The sequence below is a fragment of the Perca fluviatilis genome, chromosome 14 (genome assembly GCF_010015445.1).
Source record: "Perca fluviatilis chromosome 14, GENO_Pfluv_1.0, whole genome shotgun sequence".
NCBI classification, from domain to species: Eukaryota; Metazoa; Chordata; class Actinopteri; order Perciformes; family Percidae; genus Perca; species Perca fluviatilis.
In genome coordinates this window covers 11,155,203-11,167,333 of record NC_053125.1, presented here as the reverse complement: position 1 = coordinate 11,167,333, position 12,131 = coordinate 11,155,203, and the positions used below count along the sequence as shown (strand labels likewise).

General features: G+C 39.7%; 1 protein-coding gene across 4 annotated transcripts; it reads left to right on the top strand.

Moving 5' to 3' along the window:
- The first annotated feature begins 42 nt into the window (after positions 1-42).
- Positions 43-9,111, top strand: LOC120572301 (membrane-anchored junction protein). Of its 4 annotated transcripts, none has more exons than XM_039821560.1 (10): positions 43-162; positions 416-518; positions 1,638-1,683; positions 1,872-1,947; positions 2,707-2,817; positions 3,505-3,539; positions 3,850-3,989; positions 6,046-6,109; positions 7,539-7,717; positions 8,808-9,111. In XM_039821560.1, exons 1-10 carry the CDS (start codon positions 135-137, stop codon positions 8,845-8,847), a joined length of 822 nt encoding a protein of 273 aa, XP_039677494.1. In that variant the 5' UTR covers positions 43-134; the 3' UTR covers positions 8,848-9,111. The 4 variants fall into 4 exon arrangements, with proteins under 4 accessions (XP_039677494.1, XP_039677493.1, XP_039677495.1 ...); XM_039821559.1 differs by having other exon boundaries at positions 6,043-6,109; XM_039821561.1 differs by having other exon boundaries at positions 411-518; positions 6,043-6,109.
- The last annotated feature ends 3,020 nt before the right edge of the window (positions 9,112-12,131 follow it).

The window sequence follows — 12,131 nt, the reverse complement described above, 5'->3', positions numbered from 1 at the left end:
AAAGAAGACCAAGCGAACGGAAGGCGGGAATTCGCCCTGTCCGGCGATTCAGCCATTTGATTGACGGTCACGGTTTTAACTGTTGACATCCTGCTGGATGGTGAAGTTAGCTTGCTGGACGACCTCCCAATTACATGCTCCCAATTTCCTCTAGGCATTACGGTAATTTCAAGAGAGCGCCAGTGAAAGAACATTTCTATGGAGAAAACCAAGAATTTCTGGCAGTAAAAAGGGACTTAATTGCATACTAGCTATATCTGGAATTTGGTAGCTTGCTAGCTAGCTAAATCAATTCCGGATTTTCAGTGATGTTGACATGTATTCTGTATGTTGGTTGCCCTCTGAATATACAGTCCATCAATTAATAAATTATTCTGTTTATTTTCTTTTTGTTGCCCAAACCATATAAGGTTAGCCATGCCACTGCAGGCCTTCTCCTTCCCTTGCCCTGAAACTCGATTCTTCAAAGCAGGTAGTTTTATCTACAAGTTCAAGATCAGAGGAGGCAGCAGCTTCAGGCAAGACAGACATTGTTCTTTACATCTTCACAGCCTTGTCTTTATACTTAATATCTATTTTTCCTCACATGGTCTCTCTTTTGGTGAAAGTAGTAAGTTAAGTATAATATGAAAGCAAGACAGTTGACAAATCAAAGACAGCACAGCCTAGCTGTATAACTCGAGGCTTAGCCTAAAGCGGAGCAAAGACAAAGAGAAGACAGAGACAGCATCCCAAAACCAAGCTTGGGATAGGGTTTAGTGGAAGTAATATTTTGTAGATTAGCTCTAATTGCACACCTTGGTAATCTTTCTCCAAATCGGAATAAGCATACTTCAACGCACCAGTGGAAATTACTTCATAACCAGCAGTGAAATTCAATTTTACCTGTGGCTAAGCCCGAGACCATTCAGAATGCAAGTCCAACAAGCTCCAAACATAGCTTGAGGAAAAGGAAAACTATTTTAAGACCAAACTTGAAACAGAGACTAGCTTACTATTAGAGCAACTACAGATTTGAGTAATTCTTTTTCTTGAAAGCAGAGCAAAACAGCACAAGCTCAAAATCCATACGCAAAACATATACTAGCAAGAGAAAGATCAATGTTGCATCCTCTCTTGGCTCCTTCCATGCTTCCATTCCCTTTTCCTCCTCAAGATTAAATTCTGCTAAGCTTTGCAAATTGTTCTTTATCTTCAATCTCAAAAGCAGTTGAGGAGATGAAACAATCTTTTTTCTCCATTTTAGGTTCTTTCTCTAAAAAACAATACTGCCTACTATAATGGCTACTGTTATACGTTCTGATGTGTGCTACCTAAGTTTGTCTCGACATTTTTGTTTGATCTGTCTGCCTTTATTCAGGGTTAACGTCATAGAATAAGAGTCTTAACTGATCCTGGAATGCCTAAAGCCAAAGGAGACTCTTTTCATTTAAAACATACCTTATATTTTTTGCACTCAAGGCTCAGCAGCATTCCAGCGATATATCTTATTAACGTTTGACATTTGTACTCAGTACAGTGAAAGCCTTTTAATGCATGTACTTTACCAAAACTTGAATTGCTAATACTGTATAACAACATATTGTAATAATAATTAATTAATTAATATATTCCTTTCAATTCACATATTTCATCAGAGGAGAGAAAAATATGGGAGGAAACTGCCTCAATCAGCAACTGGAGGTAATTATGGATACTGCTCGCCTACTTAGTCAGCATTCACTTCCCAACATTTGCTGTGTTGACTCAGTCATTTGCACTATTCTTTATCAAATTAATTGGCTACTTTCACAGTAAACTGATTCATTCTGACCTCTAATTATTTAATTGCTTGTTCTCTCTTTAAGTCTCTTATTTTCTCTTGTTTTCAGGAAATTATCAGAACTGTTCTTGGCAACCTGGACAGTCTCCAACCCTTCTCTAGCTCCCACTTCATTGTCTTCCCTTGTATCTTTTACATCAGTTTATTTATCCATCAGTGTATTTATTTGTCTGTTAGCTTTCTACCTATCCCCATCTCCAAATCAATGCTGTATATATCTCCAGCACACTTCCAGCCTTCGATACTGTGATGCTGGATGGATAACTGAACAGGCCTACCGGGCACAGGCCCAGGGGGTCAGGGAGGGGTCCTCCTGACTCTCAAAGAGACGCTAAATGACTGAAAATATACACAAAACAACCAAAAAACATACACATAAGGACTTTAAAGAGACCCAAAATTACTATAAAGATTAGCAAAATGACTAAAAATAGATGTGAAACAATCCCAGAGATGCAAAGTGACTACAAAGAGACACAAAACAACCACAAAGAGATGCAAAATGACCAAAAATAGATGCAAAACACTACAAAGGGACGCACATTGACTAACTCTTTGAGTTGGGTGTCTTCTTCCTGTCTAGACAGGGTGGGTGGTCACTTACATGTCGGTGAGATTTTGGTTGCAATAACAGGGAATAAGACGAAGTGGGGACCCACCGACATGATGGTCACAACTAATATTCAGTGTTGAGATCACTATAGTGCATGCTAATGCATTAGTGGATGGTGCTGTAGCAGTATTGTACATTATCTTTAAATCACTATACTGCAAAGCACAGAGCAAACAACACAGCTCCTGATAGCTACTGATCCTCTACTTGCACACAATTATGATGCCAGTTCACTAGAAGTTCACTGTATTTTATTAACTGTAACTACCAGATAGGAAGAGGCGAGAGGGAGCGTCTAAGGTCATGTGCAAACATGGTGAGAGGAAACTGAGAGCCTACCCGTTTACTCTTATCCTCTACTTGGAGAAAAACATGCAGAATGGTGAGGATGAACACAGATGAGGAAAAAACACTCACAGCTTATTAAGTTGTATTCACAAAATACATCCCGTACTTGCAAGGCATTACATGTAATCAGCACAAAGAAATGCAAGAAAGAAGTTCAACAGTAACAGTGATCTATATACTGTAGTAGTTACGGTAACAGATTTGTTCTATGAAAGCAGACAGAGTCATGCAGAAGGGCTGTATTGGCTCTTTTGGCATGTTTACCGGTGTCACGGTATGCCGTGGATTGAAAATTGACAGTTATCGTACATTTGCTTATCTACAGTATTGTTTTTATAAGGGAGATTTTTTTTGCACATACTTCCATTAAGAAAATAGTTTTAAGTTTCAATTATGATAAAGCCTTTGTTCACCCCCCAAAAACACTAACGTTTTTTTTTTCTTTTAAGGTTCATTGTAACTGATAAAAATAATAACAATTGTGTAATATGTGATACTGTGATTTTTTTTCGGAGAACTCATACCTTTCCAATGTGGGTTCCCAGTGGGTTTTTCTGTGTAAAAGACTGGGCAAGCATAAATAAAAAAAAAAATCTTGTTAGCAAGCACTGGCTATGTGATAAAGAACAGAGATTGTGAATCTCAGTACAGTATTGTACACAAACAGACACACAAAATACTATTCAGGCATGTTGATGTCTCTCATGTATTTATCTTGCAGAGGAAGCAAAGCAAGTAGAGGAGAAGCTGAGCTCAGTGAGTTGTTCGGTTACCGTTCTGTCTGTACTGTTCCACAAAACATAGTAAGAATACTGCTTAGAGTGTTACTATCAAACTGTCAAATATGGAATATGCCTAGTGTCACTGAAAGGACAGAGAGATACAGTATAGTGTACTCAATATTTTGACATCCATTGTGTGTACTATATACAGTATGTCCGGAGTTGTATGTTACAATATAACACTGCAACACAAAAACACCTTTGTTGGATTGTTTTATATTAAATGAGATAGTGTCCACCCTGTGTCATGTATCACGTACAGTACACTACTGCATGTTTTCTAGGAGAAATACGTGGCACAGCAGTTCCCCCCTGTTTCTGAGCCCCAGTCAAAGCGCCATAAAAGCGATTCACCACTAGAGGAGGCCATACTAAAGCGCTTAATCAAGGACATGGAGGCTGAAGGCAAGGTTTCTGTGGTTGGGTGAGTGCTCTCTTTGCTACTGTAAGTAAGTAAGTAAGTAAAGTGTATTTGTATAGCACCTTTCACAGATAAAAATCACAAAGTGCTTCACAATAAAATGCAATACAACACAAGAAGTCACAATACAAGCAAACTGAAATACAAATAGAAAACATAACAAACAACCATAAAACCCACTCAACTAAGTAAAAGCCTGCTTGAATAGCAGAGTCTTCAGCTGCTTTTTAAAAGATTCGACAGAATCCACACAACGTAGCGAGAGAGGCAAGTAGGCCTTATCTGCAACCTTAAGCTTAATTTACATTTACAAAAATGGTCACATAGGCTCCATGTGAATGAACGTTGTGATTATGATATTAAAAGTGTGTGTGTGTTTGTGTGTGTGTGTGTGTGTGTGTGTGTGTGTGTGGGTGTGTGTGTGTGTGTGTGTGTGTGTGTGTGTGTGTGTGTGTGTGTGTGTGTGTGTGTGTGTGGGTGTGTGTGTGTGTGTGTGTGTGTGTTAGAGGAGGGAGATGTCATGTGTGTATGTGTGTGTTTGTGTGTATGTGTGTGTGTGTGTGTGTGTGTGTGTGTGTGTGTGTGTGTGTGTGTGTGTGTGTGTGTGTGTGTGTGTGTGTGTGTGTGTGTGTGTGTGTGTGTGTGTGTGTGGCTATGCACAGCCTACTGTATATTTTACCAAAACCTTTATACTTAACTTATACTTAAGGTAGTTGTTGATAACCCATTCTCTCTTCAAGGGTTTGGTGAGCTCGATGGTGTTTTAAGCCCCCAGCGTCGCCCCAACCATTGACTTCAAGGCACCTAACCCTAACCTTAACCCTAACCATAACCATTGCCTAATCCTAGTGCCTTCCAGGCAGCGCTGGGACATTGGGGGCTTAAAACACTGATAAACGTTTGGTGATATGACAGTGCATACCATTAGACAATATACATTTGTGACAGTAGAAATACAGCAGGCCTTATTGACTACATCATGGATTAGTGTGCTGTGATGTATATTTATAAATGTAGGCCAGGGTTAATTCATTTGTCATTGCTTATTGTCTTTATCCCTCTTAAGCGTGAACAGTATGTATTGTTTTGAGGGTGGTGATGTGGATAAAGTGCCAATGAAGATGTAAAATCACTTAGATATCTATTCTGACAACTGCCCTGTTTCACACTCACACACACACACACACACACACACATGCTCCAGTGATTCTTGCCGTTATTAACAGACAAGAGGCGAACGGGCGCCACCTCAATCACACTGACAGTCAGATCAGTGGGGCGAAAATTGTGATTTAAAAGATGACACACACACACACACTTTAACACACACCCCACCTAGTTTGTATTTAACTTACATAAACAGAATTGTCTCCTAGTTTTGAACTTGAGGAACACACTCTGTGTAAACATCCTGTAAGCAGCAGGGCCTCAAGCATCATTACCAGTTCACAGGAAATCAAGTTTCATTAAGCAATTCTTATTGAATTATATTCACCACATTGACCATTACACTTACATGTCCTTACACAAAGTGCTACACCAGTATAGCACACATTTCAGAGGCTTCCTACATAGAGTACTGCCTCATCAATGATGGCATTCATCGGGGCGTGTGAGTGTGTGTGTGTGTCTACATGATGCCCTGGGGAGACAGATGGTTTGTTTCTGTGTTAAACCTGCTAGAAAAATGGGAACAGAAAAGAATGAGATTGTCAGTGAGTCAATGAACAATCACACTCAGGGGCATCTAACTCCAGCATTGTCTGGCAATGCGAGACTAACCAACATGTAACTCACGGCCTTCGGAGGCATGATACCCACCAATTTAAATAAAAAACACTGACATTAACAGACAAGCATTGATTTTCATTGTATCAACAGACCCTATTCTGTATATATTATATTGTATGTTATTCTTTACATCAAAGTAAAAAGAGTTCCTCGTGGATTTGACTTAATAAAGTGTCTAGTTGTATGTGGCAATCATCAGTAAAACAGTAATTGTTCTGTTATTAATGTAAGAAAAAAAAACAAATTGGTTGTGTCCAACTTTCAGCAGGCTCCCTCTGTATTGTCCACATGCAGAGAGAGAGGTGAAAGAAGATCCAGGACATGCTGACAAGGTGATCAGTTCAGTCTTTTACTCATCACATGTAACCGCCTCACTGATTTGTCACTCTCCTAAAAGTCAAATAAAGAAGTCAGTCATTTCAGCCCACAGTTGTTTGGAATTAATTGATTCTAAAAATTCGTCTTCCAATTTTAGTCTCATATTACCCTTTCATTTCCTCTCTACCACATAAATAAACACACTTGTAGCATCATTGTCTGTACTGTAGCCCGAGGCTAACATTAGCGCAGACAGGTAGGATAACAAGTGTGATTAAGGTTAATAATGGCATTACATCAGGCACAGAGTGTACTTGTTTCTGGTGATGTGCTTCAGATTGATTAGCAACAAAGTCCCAAAATTACCCTCCACCCTCCACAGCCTTTCATCTCATCTGATCCGGGGATTTTTTTTTTTTTTTTTTTTTTTTACACCTGTCCACTCTTTTCTCCTCACATTTGTTTCAAGTGGGGAAAAAAATGATTTGAACTAATTATGTCAGCCCGTTGAGTTATTCATTTTCGGAGAAGCAAGTGTTCTGAGACAGTACATGCGGCGTATCAAGCTTTCCATTCTAACAATGCAGTTTACTGTTAATGATAACCGTGGCAGATTTATGACTAAAATTCATGCTAACCTACAGACAGAAGAATACGAACTTTCAATATCATATGTTATTAGCTAGCTAACTACATTTACATCAACTCCTTGACTTGGTTGAAAACTCAAAATGTTTTTGGCTAACTCATATGAAAATGAGAAACTTGCAAAGAATTCTTAGATATTCATTAAATATAGCATAGCATAGGCCTAAATAATAATCATGCTAACTCAACAGTAAAGCTTACTGGTCCCAGGTGAAAAGTCAGCATCCACTCCAGTGTATGATCCACGATGAACACATGGGGGGAAAAGGAGCAGCATTTCTCTTCTATTGTAGGGTAGAGCTAGTTAGCCCTCACATTTCAGTACTGTATTTTTTTAAAAGTGTGGCTACCCTGTTTGTCACACAACTAAACTTTGCTCTTTCTAATGTACACTGTAACCTCACATAAAAAAGGAGTTAGCTAATCATATGCAAATTATTTGCCTTGGAAGTAAGGCTAAGTTACTACTATAGTTAGTGAGCTAATTAGCTGGGCATGCTAACGTTAGCTGGTTACACTACAGCAGATAAACATTGTTTTCCTTAAAGTTGTGCTCCTGTAAAAGACATGACTCCGAACTCTTTCTACATGGATTACTGCTCTTACTACAGGCCCATGCACACATCTTCAACATATGGAGAAATCCTACGCTGCAGTAGGTACAGTTGCAAAGCTATGATTGGACAATCACTATTCGGTGGGAGGAGCTAGCAAATTAAACAATTAAATCTGCATTATTTTATATTCTGTTCTATTTTTCATATAATTTTAATTTCTTCTAATCCTCACCCACAGAAAGGTTCCAAGGGGTTTGACGAACCCCAGCAGAAATCAGGTGTCAACACAGTCAGAGGAAGTTGGACTGCAGGTGAAGTGCATCCTGGGACAATACAGAACATGGGAGAGGAGGAGAGTGATGAGAAGGAAGAAAATGCAGACCCTGGGGAACCAGGGATTTTGACTCGATTGGCCAGGTTGGTATGACAGCACCTTCAATCTGAGCAGCCACATCAACATTAAACAGTATTTTATTAGCATGCTACAAGCTAAAACTGAAAAATTAACCCTACAGCAGATCATTGAATCGGCACGCAGTAAGGGTAAAGGCCCTGACACACTGACCCGATAATCAGCCGTCGGACAGTCTGGCGAGGTCAGAGTCTGTTTGGTGTGTTCCGTGCCGTCGTCAATTGGAGGGGCCGCTGGCCTTCATTTTGGCCGACCTGGCATGCTCAGTCGGAAGGCGGGCACTGCCCGCAGTCGGACCCAAATGACAAATCTGATTGGTGGAGTGCTAACCCGGAAATGAGGAGCACCTCTCAAAATCTGACAAAAATCTTTTAAACTGACCTTTGTCGATCTGAAATGAAGACAGATTCAGCAACTGCACGGCCTATTTCTCGCTTTAAATGTTTTCAGAAACACGTTTCGGTGAACTATTTTAGTACAATATGAGATCGTATTCTGAACAAGCCGCCATGACAGTCTGGCTTTGAATTTCCGGAGAAACCAGACCCACGTGACGCGTTCGTCCAATCAGCTGCCAACGGCATCGCTCCGGTGTGTTCCGAGGCACTTTTTTTTTGGCCAACTCGGGGAGGCAGTCAGTCCGACTGCCTTTTCTGCCGAAGGTCAGTCGGCCGTCCGGTTGGTGTGTCACCGGCTTTAGATTCATACCTGTGGAGTTGATGGTGATGTCTTATTCGTAGATTGGATTGACTTTTACACCCACAGGAGAAACAAGAGCTAATTGGTGCTGTACATCTGAAAGAAAAAAGTTGACAAAGATGAAAATGGATTGGGGAAATCCAGCTATTATAAGCACAGAAATTACAATATTCCTGTGAAATGTCTGTTGAGACAAGCTGAGAACGCCAGATGTCCTCAGGCACACAAGAGACTGACAAAAGGATCTCCGCATTGACAGAGCACGCCAAACAATCTAGCAAATGTAGTCTTTTCATGGTAATAATGATGTGCAGTAGCAGCCTCATGGGATGAGCCCACGGCTGCATTAATCACACGTGCAGTTTGTTAACTTTCTCTGTCCCTCTTTCTTTGCAGCCATATCTTCCCCTTCTCCTTGTTCTTCAGGGACCCCTGAGGGCCGTGGTAGAGAGACAGGAGATGTTACTGGTTCCAGCAGTGGAAACTCACTGGGGTTTGTCTGGCGATCAAAAAAGTTTTCAGATTTTCTTAATTTTTCACGAATAGTATTTCGTTAACCTGTTGGTTTTTAGTTTTCCTTCATCCTCCATTGATCATCTTCGATATCAGTGTCATTGTTTTTTTCCATTTTGCTGAGATTTCTCCTCTTCATGTTGTAGCTCTTTGTTGATACCATGAGCAAATAAATACAGTATGGTTACTTCTTTGTTTCCATTGTTTTTTTTGTGATTTTATGTTGTTTTATATTGCTCTATTATGGATGGAGACTGCTATTAGCTTGCCTCATGTTTTTTTTTTTATAGCATCACCTGTAATAACTGGATCCTCTATTTTTACTTTTATGGTATAGTTCTCTTTTTACCACGGAATCAGACTCTGCATCATCTCTGCGACTTCAACAGATTTTCCCTTCCTCCAAATCCAACAAAACAGCAGTGTGTCTTTCATTTCTCAGTTTCCTATCTTAAATTCTGCTACATTTAACTTTCCTTTCATGATCTGTGACCCCATCTGCATTAGATTTATTTTGTTTTATTAAATTCAGTTTCCAGTTAGGAGAGCTCCTTTTCTTTGTCTACACACTGCTTTAATCCAGATTTTTCTGTTTTACTGTAATGCAGTTTTTATTTAATTTGTTATGTAACATGTGAATATAGGGAAACCAGTGCAATCCAAATGGTTACATCTTTCCTGAGTACGCAGACAAATGAATTCACAATAACACATTCCAAGGCTTTATTCTGCTAAATGTTGTAGACAATGCCGGCTCTTTCTCAGTATTTCCACTGCCGTGTGTGTGTGTGTGTGTGTGTGTGTGTGTGTGTGTGTGTGTGTGTGTGTGTGTGTGTGTGTGTGCGTGCGTGCGTGCGTGCGTGCGTGCGTGCGTGCGTGCGTGCGTGCGTGCGTGCGTGTGTGTGTCGTAAGTGCACACCTTGAGCTTCAGTGAGTATCACCTTGTGGAAACTCCACTTTCCTCCTGTCATTCTAAATTAGCTAAGTGTTCTGTGTGTGTGTGTGTGTGTGTGTGTGTTATGTCTTATAGGAAATATTATCAGATGTTAAGACTGTACATGCACGCACTAACCATAACTTAACATTTATATACCTAGATCTAATGTTTGTCACCAATTGCAAATATGCAAAAAAAAAATAATCTGGTTATTGATTTACTATGAAAGGAACGTGTGTGTGTGTGCGCGCGCGCATGCGACTGCATGCTGTGTTTATATATATAGGGGTAAATGGGTCAACTGGACTGAAACATCTTAGAAACAGGAAAACTTTGCCTAATCCTTTCCTTATATTGTCATAGAGCCCAGGATAACACACACATAATCTTACACTCACATCTACTTACACACTTTGACCACACACACAATATCCTGTCAGACATAATCATGCACACACATCATACACTGCTGTACAGACACACACAAACATCATACATTTCATTCACACACACACACACAGATGTACGTACACACACACGTATACACACTAAGATTAAAATAACAGGGCAGAAGTGGAAGCGGACACATTAATGATATTATAGTTATTCAAGACGCCACAGTTTCCACGGCAGCCGAGAGCGACGGGGCCACTGAGCGATACAAACATCAGTCACCCCGCTGAGTCACACTGGAGAAATGTGTGTGTGTGTGTGTGTGTGTGTGTGTGTGTGTGTGTGTGTGTGTGTGTGTGTGTGTGTGTGTGTGTGTGTTTTGTTTTTTTTACTTTAACTACAAGAGTCTCCAGTTTAACAAAGTTCATTTACATCTAATTCTCTCTCCTGATGAGGTGCTGTAGGCCGCTTCGATTTATAGTGTGTGTGTGTGTGTGTGTGTGTGTGTGTGTGTGTGTGTGTGTGTGTGTGTGTGTGTGTGTGTGTGTCTCTCTCTCTCTCTCTCTCTCTCTGTCTGGTTGGCATGGAATCAGAAGAAACACACTGCAACTTACAGTCAACACACTAATAGTTTTGTGTGTTTGTGTGTGTGTAGGTGGGGGGTTTAGATGATGATGTCACACATTCCGTTTTCCATTGACATAACTAGATTGGGAATGTTTGGGGTAGAGGGGCCATAAGATGGTAATTGTGTTTTCCTTAGAAGGTGTGTGAGTGTGAGAATGGGAGTGAGTGTGCAGCACTGGGAGCCATAGCATCTATCCTGAATCAGTAATTACACAATTGCATTACAACCTGTTTTGACGTAGAATAGTTCTGCTATAACGTCTGAGAGGTCAAAAAAATATAATTTTCTCTCCATCTATGGTTTTCATTGTGGTGCAGAAAGAATGTGTAAAGCATAAGGTTGGCGTTCTATATTTTCTTAGTGTCAACAAATCTTATTAAAAGTTCAAAACCAAAAATTCATTAGTACTATACATACTTTCTCAAAACTTTCTCAAAACTGTCAGTGGCACATCTCTAGATACAGATCCCAAATATATGTTTTTACTTATTTATTTTTCAAAAAAGGCGAATTTCCTGAAACATTAGTTTTTTTTTCCAAATGTTACTCAAACACCAGTGAAAAGTGGATTTGTTGGGAACTATTTTCAGCAGTGGATTAATACACATTAGGCTCTCGTGAGTTTTTACAGCAGCAATATGTGGAATTGACTCACACAACAGTTTGTGTTTATTGATATGTTGGACAACAATAGAGCTCTGTGGCACAGAGGAATAAAATATATATCAACCTTTGGCTGCAAAGGCAATCTTATTAAGTGAAAGAAATTAATTGTATGTTTTGTCATTTTTATGGGATTTGTTGACAATAAGTCTTTGTCTGTAATTCTCTTTGGTTTGGTTTTCTTAATAAAAAAAAAAAGTGAACAAATTCTGCCAACACAGTTACATAAATCCATCCTTTTCCCAGAGCAAATCAAGTTGATTTTTCCTTGATGCTAATGCGGGACGTACCTTATTCCTGCTAATTTCTAGAAAATCATCTACAACAAGTTTATATCTTTTGGAAACAGAAATATTCTTATTGCACTTACAGATGTTTTCCCCCTAAGAAACTGAGTTTTTAGGACTTTTTTTTGCAGTGGAGAAATGAACTTAAAGGCATCAATCAGGTCCTATTGTTTCCTGAATGAAGTACTTATTACAGTCCGGGAATTGTTCGGAGGGTTCAGCTTTTGTCATTTTCAGTTGATCAAAGGTCATAACGAGCATCTGCAGTTTGTATTTCTGAAGGAATAGCCTCCGGCTGA